The sequence below is a fragment of the Ovis canadensis genome, chromosome 6, assembly GCF_042477335.2.
Source record: "Ovis canadensis isolate MfBH-ARS-UI-01 breed Bighorn chromosome 6, ARS-UI_OviCan_v2, whole genome shotgun sequence".
Classification (NCBI taxonomy): Eukaryota; Metazoa; Chordata; class Mammalia; order Artiodactyla; family Bovidae; genus Ovis; species Ovis canadensis.
In genome coordinates, this window is record NC_091250.1 from 26547257 (window position 1) to 26562526 (window position 15270).

Here is a 15270-nt window from a genome sequence, read left to right on the forward strand (position 1 = left end):
GTATATAGTGTTTACCAGAAAGTTGCATGGTATGACCGTTATACACTAAAGCTTTTTTCTTACCATTTTTTTTGAGATGACTAGTTTGAAAAATGATCTCAATCTGTGTTTCTATATATTGATATATGGCAATCAAATAGGTAAAATCAAATAGGGTTTTATATTGTTGAGGACATGAAAAATCAACTGCAATCTATGTAGTAAAATAAATATGGTTTTGGCAAAATCAAATAGGGTTTTATATTGTTGAGGACATCAAAAATCAACTACAATCTATATAGTAAAATCTAGACTTTAAACCTTAGGCTATTAATATTTTAACATATCAACACACTAAAATTATCTTTGTTATGTATATTTCTTATGTATCAGCATAGGTATACACACAAATACTTAGATTACTATTTTTGTGTTAGTCATCATATTTTTTCTCTTTTTCAGGTAATGTTTCAAGGACTCTACAGCAATCTTTGGTATTGGACATATTCAAAATCTCTTCAACTTTTTCTTTCCTGGTTCACTGTTCTACTACTTTAACTTGCTTGAGATCCCATCACGCATTTTACATGGTTTGCAATGGTTACATGAACATTTGGGAAGTGGCACTTGTACCATCTCATACTTTATTCATGATGGCACTTTAGGAAAGTAGTTTGGAAAAAGCTTCCAAAGCCGCATTTCAAAAAAATGAATCTTATTGTGAAGCTTCGGAGAAGTTTTCGAACATTGATTGTTCTCTTAGCTACCTTTTGCTTGGTGAGCATTGTCGTCTCTGCCTATTTCCTCTACTCTGGCTATAAACAGGAAATGACACTTATTGAGACTACTGCAGCAGCAGGATGTACTGATGTTAAAATCCTACCTTACCGGTCAATGGAGCTGAAGACAGTTAAACCTATTGATACATCCAAAACTGACCCTATTGTCCTCCTGTTTGTGGAGAGCCAATACTCTCAACTTGGGCAAGATATTATTGCTATCTTGGAGTCCAGCCGATTTCAGCACCACATGGTCATTGCCCCTGGCAAGGGAGATATACCTCCTCTCACAGACAATGGCAAAGGGAAATATATTTTAGTTATTTATGAAAATATTCTGAAGTATGTCAGCATGGACTCATGGAATCGAGAGCTCTTAGAAAAATACTGTGTGGAATACAGTGTTAGTATAATTGGTTTTCATAAAGCCAATGAAAATAGCTCACCAAGTACACAATTAAAAGGTTTTCCATTAAACCTTTTCAATAATCTAGCTCTAAAGGACTGTTTCATCAACCCTCATTCTCCTTTGCTGCATATTACCAAAGCCCCCAAGGTTGAGAAAGGTCCTCTTCCTGGGGAAGACTGGACAATTTTCCAATATAATCATTCAACCTACCAGCCTGTGCTTTTAACTGAATTACAGACAGAAAAATCCCTTTCGTCCTTGTCCAGCAAACAACTCTATGCGACGGTGATTCAGGATCTGGGTCTGCATGATGGAATTCAGCGAGTTCTTTTTGGCAACAACTTAAACTTTTGGCTGCACAAGCTCATCTTCATAGATGCCATCTCCTTCCTGTCAGGGAAGAGGCTGACCTTGTCATTGGACAGGTATATCCTTGTGGACATTGACGATATCTTTGTTGGGAAGGAAGGAACGAGGATGAATGTCAAAGATGTGAAGGTAAGAACATTTATAAATAGCATCATTATTTTTCTTTCACTAACTCTGTGGTATTGATAAAATACCATTTCGAATATTTTAGATTCCAAATTACTCAAAAATTTAAAATGCAATAAGTCTGAGAGAAAGTAAACATTAAAAAAAAAAATAAACCTTGAACTAAACCTTAACCATTCCTCCATTCCTTACACACTCCTGAATGCTTCTGAGGGGCATAAAACTCAAATACCCCAAAGTTTCTTTGATCTTAATCACTTGATCTCTTAGGCTTTGCCTGTTGGAGCTAGTACCCCATAGAACAGCCTTCTTTACTCCACACATGTTGCAGTTTGTAGCAATGAGATGAATACAGTCATGAAAATCCATCACTGGATGGATTCTCCCGCCCTACGTGGGTTTGACAAAGGTGCTTGAAATATAGGATAGAGAAGCAGTCCAAGTCTTCTCTATAACGAGTAAGCTTAGCACTTGCCTATATGAAGTGTTCATATACTTGTAAATATAGATATCAAGAAAAATAGTTTTATAGGGAATGTGGTATTAAACTTAGCTTCAGGAGGCTACCCTCTATTATCACATCACTTTAGGTAACAATGTTACTGGGAGTACTTCTAAATTATGATCAAGTTGACTGCAGTATAACAAATTCACCCTGTGATTGCTATCAGATAAAGAAAAAGCCAAATATATTTTACTGGTTTGGGCAAGTAATTCTGAGAAAAATTCCTTTTTTTTATTATCTTGATTCAGTATTCTCACTTGTGCCTATCTTGTTTTATATATAATTAAATTCATTCTGTGAGCAAATGATTTTAGCAAACATAAACAAAAATAATAGGGCACAGCTTAGAATAATAAACTAACTAGAGATTGTTAAGATCATGTCATCTTTTTTTGAATTTCTGCTATTAGGCGTTTTATCCTTCAAAGATGAAACCTCAATACTACTTCAAAATAACAGCTTTTCTATCCATCCTAATACTTTATGACCATTATAATGAAATATCTCACTTTGGACATTGTTATAAAGAGATTAAGTGATCCCTCTTGAATCCTAGCTAGATTTTCTGTTTTGGGTTTTTTGTTTTTTGTTTTTTGTTTTTTTTTTTTACATTTTGAGTCTTTACTATGTCTTTTAGTTAGTATAAATTCTACTTTTATATTAATTTTAAAATCATAAACTTAAGGCAAGTTCACGTCGTGCAAATAGTTTTCTGAGTGATTCCTTTTCTGAAATCCTGAAAACATTTTCCTAATTTTAATCTAATAAGCTATATGAATTGAAAAACTTCTTTATAACTCTTAACAAATTTTTCAGCTCTAATTCAACTATATCACTTATTCTCAATAGAAAAACAGATAGCTGTTTACCACTGCTCATATAATTTTCAAGGATTACTGATGACTTTTTGAGTGACATAACCCCAAACAAAATAACAGAATACTGAAATTTGACAAAGTCTGGACAATGCCACAGGCAGATAATCATATAGTGTGTATAACTGTGCATTTGTTTACTATTTTTATATCCTACATACACATACACTCACACTCACAGGTGCCCAGGGTAAGTGTCACTTTGAAGAAAATCCTCTTTTTTGCCTCTTTGGGTGTTGTATCTGGTTCTCTCTCAGAACTATTAATCGAAGAATATCAGAAACTTGATTGGGACTGAAGTAACATGTTGGGTTACTTATCAGTCAATAAGGAAATGCTGTCTTTCAATATAAAAGTGATACTTTTACTCTTGGGCATTTGATTTCTTCTTTGACTATTATCTTTTGGGTAAAAATGATTTTGTGGCGAATAATCTCGAACTGTCCATAGAAAAGCTCTGCATTCTCCCAGTACTTTGTCCTCTTGTTCCTTTTCTGGCAGTATAACATTTCATTGCACACTATTATGTGAGGAGAAGTCCATTCTCCCTGAAAATCTCTGAATTTTCCAGAGCGAGGGTATTGGATGGCTGGTGAGATTTTTCTGTATTATTCCAAATTAGAGAGTAGAGCTCTTCTGTTCCTCCACAGGACAGTTTGAGGAAAGCTGGAGGGTTTCGTTTGAAAACTGTTGGTTATGTGTGGGATAGGAGCCTCCCCAGCCACTCTCACAATTAGACTAGGGCATAAAGCTGGGAGTAATTAAGAGCAAATTCAAACACAGCCTTGTCTGTAGCACCACCTCACTCTATGGACAAAAAATATATTAGCATATTATTATTTGAGCCATTTTTCTCATTTTGAGATAAAGATTCTGGATCAAACTGCTGAAGAGTTACTATTTTTATGGCATAGAATTTGGTGCAGTGAAAACAATCAGGTTTTTCGGTCTATATTCTTTCTACTAAATGGTTCTGCCAGATAAACTACATAAACTAGGTAAACTACAGTATATCTAGTTGTTTTTTTTTAGAAATTTGCATTTCATTGTGTCCTTATCTGACCAAAGTCACTGCTGTTGCTGCTGCTGCTGCTGCTGCTGCTGCTGCTAAGTCACTTCAGTCACTGAGACAGAAATTAACATGTCCTTTTCTAAGGCAAGCAAAATCAAGCTAAGACAGTTAGAGTAACTGTCATCTGATTGTTAATAAAATTTCATCTAAAAACTACAAAGCTCAAGATATCAGATAAATTTAATGTATAGAAACTTCCAGAAACTGATTGTATTTCTAAAGATTGTGAAATATTACCTATGGATGAAGTCAGAAAATATTGTCGTGGTTTGTTTGTGTATGGTCCTCAAGGCAATCACAAAGCACTTCCTGTAAATCTAAAGCACTCTTAGCATGCTGACCTTAGGCTTTAGAGGATGATGTCTTATACACTTGAACTTATTATTTCTTGCTTCTGTTTAGTTTCACTAAACCTGGGTCTCCTGCATTTCAGGCAGACTCTACCATCTGAGCCATCAGGAAAGCCCTTAATTATATGTAGATAATATTCATTACCAAAGTGATATCAGTTAGATAATAATGCAGATTTTAGAGAAAGGTAAAATAATAAAGGGCCATTCTGATTATTAAATATTTAATTTTCAGTCTTCTTGCAGCCCACTAACCGATTTCTATGAATAATATTTTATCCTTGGTTATAACACTTGATATAATCATAGAAGGGCTTCCCAGATGGCACTGGTGGTAAAGAACCGGTCTGCCAGTGCAGGAGACGTAAGAGATGTGGGTTTGATCCCTTGGTTGGGAAGATCCCCTGGAGGAGGGCATGGCAACCCACTCCAGTATCCTTGCCAGAAGAATCCCATGGACAGAGGAGCCTGGAGGGCTATAGTCCATTGGATTGCAAAGAGTCAGACAAGTGAAGTGAAATGAAGTGAAAGTTGCTCAGTCCTGTCTGACTCTTTGCGACCCCATGGGCTATACAGTCCATGGATTTCTCCAGCCCAGAATACTGGAATGGGTAGCCTTTCCCTTCTCCAGGGTATCTTCCAAACCCAGGGATTGGACCCAGGTCTCCTGCATTGCAGGCAGATTCTTTTCTAGCTGAGCCACAAGGGATGCCCAAGAATACTGTAGGGGGTAGTCTATCCCTTCTCTAGCAGATATTCTTGACCCAGGAATCAAACCCAGATCTCCTGCATTGCAGGTGGATTCTTTACCAACTGAGCTATCAGGGAAGCCCAGATAAAACTAAAGCAAATTAGCGCACACACATACCCATAGAAATTTGAGAGAATTGAGAAGATATGTTCTTTTTTCATAGTTTCCTTAAGACAGAATAATTGCTCTTTCTTGATGCAGGTTTTTAAAATCATGAACATGTTGAATATAGGCTTTCACACTGGCAACAAAATGAAACTTATTATTGATGCTACCAATAGTTCTGTTGCTTTCATCAATTCTGTTGACCTGACATTATTTTCTCTGTTGGCAAACAAACCTCATTATTAGCGTTTTTATATGTCTTTACATTTATTGAGAAAATACATCCATTTAGTCACTGAGTATTTACTGTATAGAAGTTCTAAGTTCAGTCATGTCTAACTCTTTGCTACCCCATGGACTGCAGCACACCAGGCCTCCCTGTCCATCACCAACTCAATAGAGCTCATGTCTATTGAGTTACTGATGCCATCCAACCATCTCATCCTCTGTCGCCCACTTCTCCCGCTTTCGATCTTTCCGCGCATCAGGGTCTTTTCCAATGAGTCAGTTGGCCTCAGGCGGCCAAAATATTGGAATTTCACCTTCAGCATCAGTCTTTCCAATGAATGTTCAGGACTGATTTCCTTTAGGATTGACTGGTTGGATCTCCTTGCAGTCCAAGGGACTCTCAAGAGTCTTCTCCAACACCACAGTTCAAAAGCATCAATTCTTTGGCGCTCAGCTTTCTTGATAGCCCAGCTCTCACACCCATACATGGCTACTGGAGTATATTTAAGAAATTATCTGCCTGAGAAATCCAAATTTATTTTAAAGTCATATGTGATCCAGCTCAATTTACCTTTACAACACATTTATTCTGGCTACTTCTCAATATACACTATTTGTTAGGCTAGTCCGCTGTCTCTTCCTCTGCTGTGGATTGCTTATGTTTAGTTTTCACCTCTTTTCACAGTTTCTAAGCCTTGACTAAAATACTTTCCTTGAATCTACCCATATTTCAAAAGCTATCTCAAGTGCAGCTTCTCTTTTTTACATAATTATTATTTTTTGTTTGATGAATTAATTCATTTGGCTGTGCTAGATCTTCGTTGCTGGCTCTTCTGTTGTGGCAAGTGGGGGCTGCTCTGTAGTTGTGGTGCGTGGGCTTCTCACTCCAATGCTGCTCTTGCTGTGCAGCACAGGCTCCAGGGCACCTGGGCTTCAGGAGTTGTGGCAGGCAGGCTCAGTAGTGGCAGCTCCCAGGCTCTACAGCACAGGCTTAAGAGGCGTGGTGCACAGGCTTAGTTGTTCCCTGGCATGTGGGATCCTCTCAGACTGGGATCAAACTCCTGTCCCCTACATTGGCAGGTGGGTTTTTTTTACCACTGAGCCACCAGGAAAGTCCCTCAAGTTCCACTTCTTTTGAGAAGGTGACACATGGTCCAACGACCCCAGCAGACGGTGACCTTAAGCTGAAACTGAGTCCCTGAATAACCAACTATCCTTAACTGTCACTTAGCACTTTTGTGTACATGAGTCAACTCCAAAATTAGGTGGTGAAGCAATTTTTCTGATACATCTAATTATGTCCCAACATACATAACAGGAAACCTTAGACATAATATAAAAATATTATACTGACAATTATTATACTGTTGTTTAACTGTTAAGTACAGAACCAATTAGTCTCAGAACTGACTTACTATTTAAGACCTTAAAAACAATAATTTAAGGATAGATATGAGCTTTGTCTCTAAACAAGTTATATGTATATTTTTAATGAGAGACAAAACTAGTGGGAAAAAAATCTCTGTTGTAAACCTGAAGTCCAAAATAAGTGGTTAATAGGCTGATTCATTTTACTTTTCCCCCCACATAATGCTTTTAATAGATCTGTACCTAGACTGTTGTTAACGTTTTATCCAGATAAAGCAATTTACTAATGTCTTAATTTAGATTTTTTACACATTTAAATGACTATATATTTCCTACATTGAAAACCCTATGTTCAAAGATTTATAACACAAAGGTAATAAATTGTGCAAATTAAATGCCTAAAATGGAGAAGTTAAATTAATAGATATAAAGGAACCACTTAATAGAGGGTCTTGAAGTTCAGGGAAATGAGTTTTGATTAGTTCCAATACCTACTTGAAAACCCTCTTTCAATAAGAAAATGACCTCATAAAAGTATTTGAGGTTTCCATTATTAATGTAAATATCTAAATAAAATCCTAGTTCAAACTTTTGTAAGAATTACCATGTTTAATAGAAGGCAGATTACCATGAGCAGGAAAGAAGACATCTATCCTAGAATTTGAAACTTTTGTTATTGCTTTTAATAAGGGTTAGATGAGATGCAGAAAAAAAAAATCCCATGATACCTAAAGAAGTGATGTAAGAAAATAGAAAATTATTGATGCTATAAACATCTACACAGATTATGAGGGGGCTATATTGGTAATTGAAAAGATTCGCTTACTAACATTCAACTAACATTGAAATGGGTTTGTTATATTTGACAAATTAATAGAAAAGCATTTTTAAAAGAATCCTTGATATCTTTGGAGTCACAATTATAAAGAGGAGGCTGAAAGAAAATGTTAGTATGTGGTAGATGGAATCCAGATATGATACATCATCAGGCAGTATAAATTTAGCAAAGGAGAACTGTCTAGGCAGCAGGAACTGGGTGGATGGCCCGTCGGAATCAAGCAAGCATCATTTCAAAGTTCCTGGGCAGTTTCTAGGCAGATGAGTCAGTGTGCACTCAGCAAGTGTAGCATCAGACCTAGGCAGTGGCTCAGGCAGTTCTCAAGATACTTCATGGCAAGAATGAGTGGGTCAGGGTTTGTGGGCATGTCTTCTTTCTGAAAAAAGGAAAAAAACACATAGGCCTGGGCATAGAGGAAGCATGGGGTTTGACATCATGGAGTTTAGCAGAGAGCATGACAGAGACCTCGGAAGGCAACAGCTCAGTCACAACAACAGTCCTGTAACGCAGAGAGGGCCCATTAGCAAGACGCGTGAAGCTGCAGCCCTGTCACTGGCTCAGACTCTCAATCTCCAGGGAAGAATTGCATTTAGAGCTTACTTAAGATGCCCAGGTGCAAAACAGTCGATGTACTATTTGAAGACACTCAGTTAGCTCAAAAAGAAAAACAGATACTACCAAAGGTTTATAATAGGAATGATCCATTTTCTATATAAACATAGAGAAAATTACTGTCAATTCAAATGTTTTGTTTTATTTTTCATCTGGGTACTTTTATATTTTGTTTTTTAAAATGCTTATACAGCTTTTAAAAGTTTACTTTCCCTTTACAGGAATTACAAAATTTTGGTTCTGTTCCCCATGTTGTACAGTACATCCTTGAACCTCCCTTATAACCAACAGTTTATACCTCCCGCTCCCCACCGTTATTGTCACTCACTCCCTTCCCCACTGTAAACCACTAATTTGCTCTCTTTATCTGTTTCTGCTTCTTTATTTTATATTTACATTTGTTGTGTATTTTAGATTCCACATATACATGATATCATAAAGTATCTGTCTTTTTCTGACTAATTTCAATTATCATAATACCATCCAAGTCCATTCATGTTGCTGCAAATGGAAAAATTCCATTCTCTCTTGTGGCTGAGTAGTTTCCCACTGTGTGTATATGTCTATATCTATATATCACATCTACTTTATTCATTCATCTGTTGATAGACATTTAGGACATTTACATAGCTTCCATATCTTGGAAGTTGTAAATAATGCTGCTATGAATATTAAAGAAAGAAAGTGAAGTCGCTCAGTCGTGTCTGACTCTTGCGACCCCATGGACTTCAGCCTACCAGGCTCCTCCGTCCTTGGGATTTTCCAGGCAAGAGTACTGGGGTGGGTTGCTATTTCCTTCTCCAGGGGATCTTCCTGACCCAGGGATCGAACCTGGGTCTCCCGTATTGTAGGCAGACACTTCACTGTCTGAAATGCATTTAAAATGTTTTTGTAAGTAGAGTTTGGCTTGACTGGAAAGAGAAGCTACCTATGAATATTTTGGCAAAGTCAATAATGACTTGAGTACTCTCAGAAGAAGGCAGCCACTGTACAGTATATATGTAATAATATTTTTTCTTCCTCCATTTAAAATCTCAATATAAATATCCTACATTTTTTTTCTTCTGAATCCTTTCAAGTGGCCATACATTTAACTTTGTCAATGGAAGGAAAAAGTATTATTCCAAAAAAAATTCCTTTATGGAAGCAAATAGGGTTTGTCTCCACTTAAAAAAAATCACCCCAATTATGTAAAAGTACATATTTAAATGATATGAATGAAAAAAAGGATAACAATATACACCAGTAATATCTCTTCAAAATTGAGTATTCAATTAAACACACTTGCAGTTTGTATATTACCTTAATACACTCTAATTCAATGCTCACATCATTTATTTCTCACCCATGAGCTCTGTATATTATTCTTCATTATAGAATTTACACAAATATGTGAGATATCTGGCTCTTGATTTCAGTAGTACAAGTAAGACATTCGTAATTATCAACATTACAAGGCAAACTACAATATATGCCATGACAAAATTACTATGGACAATGAGAACAAAGAAAGAGCAACAATATTTCTTCTAGGAATTAGGGAGATTTCTTGGAGGAGGTGACACTTGAGTCTTCTGTGATGGTTTGACAGAAATGTAGCAAATCAAGATGGGGAAGTAGATTCTTGGCCAGTAGGTCAGCTCAAGCTAAGATATGGCTGAGTCTATCAGGACAAATGGCATGTTGCTTGTGTTAGTTGGATGATAGAGTAAATAAGAAATAGTAGTGGAACTAAATGCTGAAGATTTTTTTGTGGCCATATTATGGAGCTCTCTGGGCAGGATGCCATTTGAATCATTGAAGATTTTAAGCCAGAAAGTGACATGATCAGATCTAGGGTTGAAGAAAAGTATTTTATTTGAGTCAGGGAGATGCTTTTGAGAAGATCTGTAAAAGAGCCAGTTACAACAAGACGGACATAATAATTATTATGCATGTTTTAAAATAGCACTTATTTAAGATATTAAAAGACACTGAGCACTGGGCTAATCATTAACAGGCAGTATATCATTTAACGGGGGCTTCCCTGGTAGCTCAGAGGTAAAGAATCCACATGCAGTGTAGAAGATGCAAGAGACAAGAGTTGGATTCCTGGGTAGGGAAGATCTCCTGGAGTAGGAGATGGCAACCCACTTCAAAATTCTTGCTGGGAAATCCCATGGACAGAGGAGCCTGGCAGGCTCTGTCCTTGGGGTCACAAAGAGTTGAACACCTCTGGGCAACTGAGCACAAAGCACGTATCATTTAATAAAACAACATTGAGAAGAAATATTTTGTATATTTTCTGAATGAATAAAATGAGGCTTAGCAGTATCAATACTCGTCTACCTAGTAAGTAGCAGAGCAAACACAGACTATTTTGTCCTGAACCTTTAAGCTTCCTTTTAGAACCCAATGCCTTGTTAGGGTTTCATTCTGGGCATCTATTCTTACTAGTCAACCTTTAACATGTTTGAAAACTTATCCAGTTCTCAAGTTGCAGATCTGTGTAAACAATGTAAACCAACACAATTCTCAGAGTTGTCCTGAGCACTGAATGAGATAAGGACGGAAATTGCTAGGACAGAGCTTGGCCGGTTAGATTGACACAGCTTGGTGATAGTCAGGATAAAAAGGGGAGAATGGGAGAGACCATGTAGAATTGACAGGTCTTGGGCACATGATCAATGAAGGAGCAGAAAAGAAGGTGCAAATGGGTTTTAGCCTGGGTGTGTCCATAAACATGCAGAATTGGACAGAGGAAATGGTGCTAGGAAGATGAGTTTGGTTTAAGGTCTAGTGACTTAACATGAGACATTCAGATATAAGAGTCCCCTCAACCTCTCACTTGGTATGGGGAAGAAAGCCTAAAACAGTAAATATTGGTAGTCCTCAGAAAAATTAAAAGAATGCCTAACTGGAAACAACACTGTTCATGCAGCAGAGAAAGCACAATCTTTCATTGGGAATTTGGTGTTTTGAAATTGTTTCCTTCTTATTTATGAACCTTTGATTAACAAGAATTGCAATAGGATCCCCTCCTAACTTGATTGTGACATGTACCAAATGATGCTGTCTCATAAATATCCCTCATAAACATATCATGTGCAATGATATGTAGGAGTTGAGTATTAAATGAACAAAGAAGCTAAAGCTTCATTTTTAGTTATTTTACCCAGAAATTATAGTCTACTCAGAGCATTTTATTTATTTTTTACATATTTATTTTCTTGGTGACATCATTTATTGTGTATGTGGCTCTTTTTTGTTAGAAACAAGGCTTTTAGAAGCATACTTTCATTTAAACCTACTTTCAGCATATCAATCAATTATCGTTACTTTAAAAAGCATATTAAAAAAAAGATTTATTACCAAGTATAATAATTTTCTGTTTAGGACATTTTTAAAGCTTTTCATATATAAATTCAATTTTAAATTAAAATTAGACATGTCCCAAATTCATTCACACTCAAAACAAGCTAGATCGTAATGGGTCTAACACCAACTTGAGTGCTCATTTTGTTAGTTCACAGTGTAAAATAATTACTGAGCAGAGAGCAGTCTCTTGACACACCAGGAAAGTACACAATTACAGTCCAAGCAGCTCCATTTTGACGCTTCAGATGTAACAACTGTCTCTATGGGAAAGAGGAGATATTAGAAAATACTTTGGTGAGGGCAACCAAGCTGGACACCTCCCAACAAAGTAGAAAACAACCTCTATTAGAGCCCTTCAATCTTATGGTTAATGCCTTAAAAGCCCCAGGGGTAAACAGGGAATGTTTTCTGATTGGTATAAAACCAATATTTTGTCATTCTCTGTGATTATCTAAATAGTGATTAATTAATTAGCTGATTAATTGGTTCAGAGTATAATAAGCCACTTTAGCCTAGGCCACAGTGCTGTTAATAATAATCACTGAAATATACTACAAATGGTTTTGTATCTGAAGAATGACTGACAAGAAAAACAAAGAAAAACTTGCTCCTTTTATACTCCCTGTAGAAATACTCAGTATATTTGGAAATATATCAAATTATCATGGAGAAGAGCACCTTGGTTATAAAGTCTTGTAGCAGGTAGAATATATTATTGTTGTTGTTGTTATTATTATTATTCAGATAACAGATCAAGCTGTTAAGGCAGTCACAGGCATTGTGTTTTATTTTCATTCAACCCATCACTTTTTATGAATACTCTGAGTTTTGCTCTCTAGCTCTTTGCTGGGATTGATAATTTCTACCCACTACTCTTTTAAAAATTCTTCTTTTAATTGAAATATAGTTGACATATAATATTATGTGAGTTTCAGGTATACTACCTTGTGATTTGATATTTGCATGCTTTACAAAGTGATCACCACAATAAGTCTAGTAACCATCATTAAAGTTATGCTTTGCTGTGGTACACAAGCTTTTTATTGAAGTGGCTTCCCTTCTTGTGCAGTGTGTACTCCAGGCACACAAGCTTCAGTAGTTTTGGTACACAGGCTTAGTTGCTCTGCAATATAAGGGATCTTCCTGGACCAGCAATTGAACCTGTGTCCCCTGCATTGGCAGGTGGATTATTAACCACTGGACCACCACAGGGAAGTCCTCACATATTCTTAAAACATGATATCCCAAAATCTTATTTCAGTATGAAAAATGAAAGTTGCTCAGTCATATCCTGCCAGGCTCCTCTCTCCATGAAGTTCTCCAGGCCAGAATCCTGGAGTGGGTAGCTGTTCCCTTCTTCAGGGGATCTTTCCAAAGGGATTGAACCCTGGTCTCCCACATTGCAGGTGGATTCTTTACCAGCTGAGCCACCAGGGAAGCTCAAGAATACTGGAGTGTGTAGCCTATTCCTTCTCCAGCAGATCTACCCCACCCAGGGATTGAACCAGGGTCTCCTGCATTATAGGCAGATTTTTTACCAGCTGAGCTACACTCAATTGAAAATCACTTAAAATGCTAACTGAAAGGATAAAATTAGCTCACTTTGTTTATAAATTGTAGTTTGCCTAATTTGTTTAATTATTTTAATGAATTCTTGCTTTTATACATGCTGTATTTGATGCACAATTAAGGAAAAGTAACATTTTGAGGGTCTGAGGAAACATGTTCATATGAAATATTGCTTCTGGGGAAAAAAAAAATGTATTAGTCCTTGTCACACAAAATCCCAAATATATACTAGCCCCTGAAACAATATTTAATAGTATATAAGATGGACCCTCACAATTTGTTCTGTTTCTCCCCACAATCAAGACATAAAATTTATTTATTTTTTTAAATATAAATTTATTTACTTTAATTGGAGGCTAATTACTTTACAATATTGTATTGGTTTTGCCATACATCAACATGAATCTGCCACAGGTATACACATGTTCCCCATCCTGAACCCCCCTCCCACCTCCCTCCCCATACCCTCCCTCTGGGTCCTCTCAGTGCACCAGCCCCAGGCATCCTGTATCCTGCATCGAACCTGGACTGGTGATTCATTTCATATATGATATTATACATGTTTCAATGCCATTCTCCCAAATCATCCCACCCTCTCCCTCTCCCATAGAGTCCAAAAGACTGTTCTATATACATCTGTTCTCTTTTGCTGTCTCACATACAGGGTTATCGTTACCATCTTTCTAAATTCCATATATATGTGTTAATATACTATATTGGTGTTTTTCTTTCTGGCTTACTTCACTCTGTATAATAGGCTCCAGTTTCATACACCTCATTAGAACTGATTTAATTGTATTCTTTTTAATGGCTGAGTAATACTCCATTGTGTATATGTACCACAGCTTTCTTATCCATTCATCTGCTGATGGACATCTAGGTTGCTTCCATGTCCTGGCTATTATAAACAGTGCTGCGATGAACATTGGGGTACACGTCTCTCTTTCAATTCTGGTTTCCTCTGTGTGTATGCCCAGCAGTGGGATTTCTGGGTCATAAGACAGTTCTATTTCCAGTTTTTTAAGGAATCTCCACACTGTTCTCCATAGTGGCTGTACTAGTGTGCATTCCCACCAACAGTGTAAGAGGGTTCCCTTTTCTCCACACCCTCTCCAGCATTTTATTGCTTGTCGACTTTTGGATCGCAGCCAGTCTGACTGGTGTGAAATGGTACCTCATTGTGGTTATGATTTGCATTTCTCTGATAATGAGTGATGCTGAGAATCTTTCCATGTGTTTGTTAGCCATCTGTATGTCTTCTTTGGAGAAATGTTTCTTCAATATCCACAAATCAATCAATGTAATTCACCACATTAACAAATTGAAAAATAAAAGCCATATGATTATCTCAATAGGTGCAGAGAAAGCCTTTGACAAAAGTCAACATCCATTTATGATAAAAACTCTTCAGAAAGCAGGAATAGAAGGAACATACCTCAACATAATAAAAGCTATATATGACAAACCCACAGCAAATATTATCCTCAATGGTGAAAAATTGAAAGCATTTCCCCTAAAGTCAGGAACAAGGTGCCCACTCTCACCACTACTATTCAACATAGTTCTGGAAGTTTTGGCCACAGCAATCAGAGCAGAAAAAGAAATAAAAGGAATCCAAATTGGAAAAGAAGAAGTAAAACTCTCACTGTTTGCAGATGATGTGATCCTCTACATAGAAAACCCTAAAGACTCCACCAGAAAATTACTAGAGCTAATCAATGAATATAGTAAAGTTGCAGGATATAAAATCAACACACAGAAATCGCTTGCATTCCTATACACTAATAATGAGAAAATAGAGAGATTAAGGACACAATTCCATTCACCATTACAACGAAAAGAATAAAATACTTAGCAATATATCTACCTAAAGAAACTAAAGAAAACTATAAAACACCAGTGAAAGAAATCAAAGAGGACACTAATAGATGTAGAAATATACCACTAATAGATGTAGAATCAATATAGTGAAAATGAG

The 15270-nt window shown here is 36.7% G+C and overlaps 1 protein-coding gene across 2 annotated transcripts in view; it reads left to right on the forward strand.

The window, feature by feature from the left end:
* Window positions 1-687: 687 nt before the first annotated feature.
* The window catches only part of LOC138442293 (bifunctional heparan sulfate N-deacetylase/N-sulfotransferase 4), a 288177-nt gene continuing 273594 nt past the window's right edge, over window positions 688-15270 (forward strand). For both annotated transcript variants that reach the window (XM_069593406.1, XM_069593407.1), the window contains exon 1: window positions 688-1665. In XM_069593406.1, the coding sequence (XP_069449507.1) occupies window positions 688-1665 (978 nt within the window). The remainder of the gene's footprint in view (window positions 1666-15270) is intronic.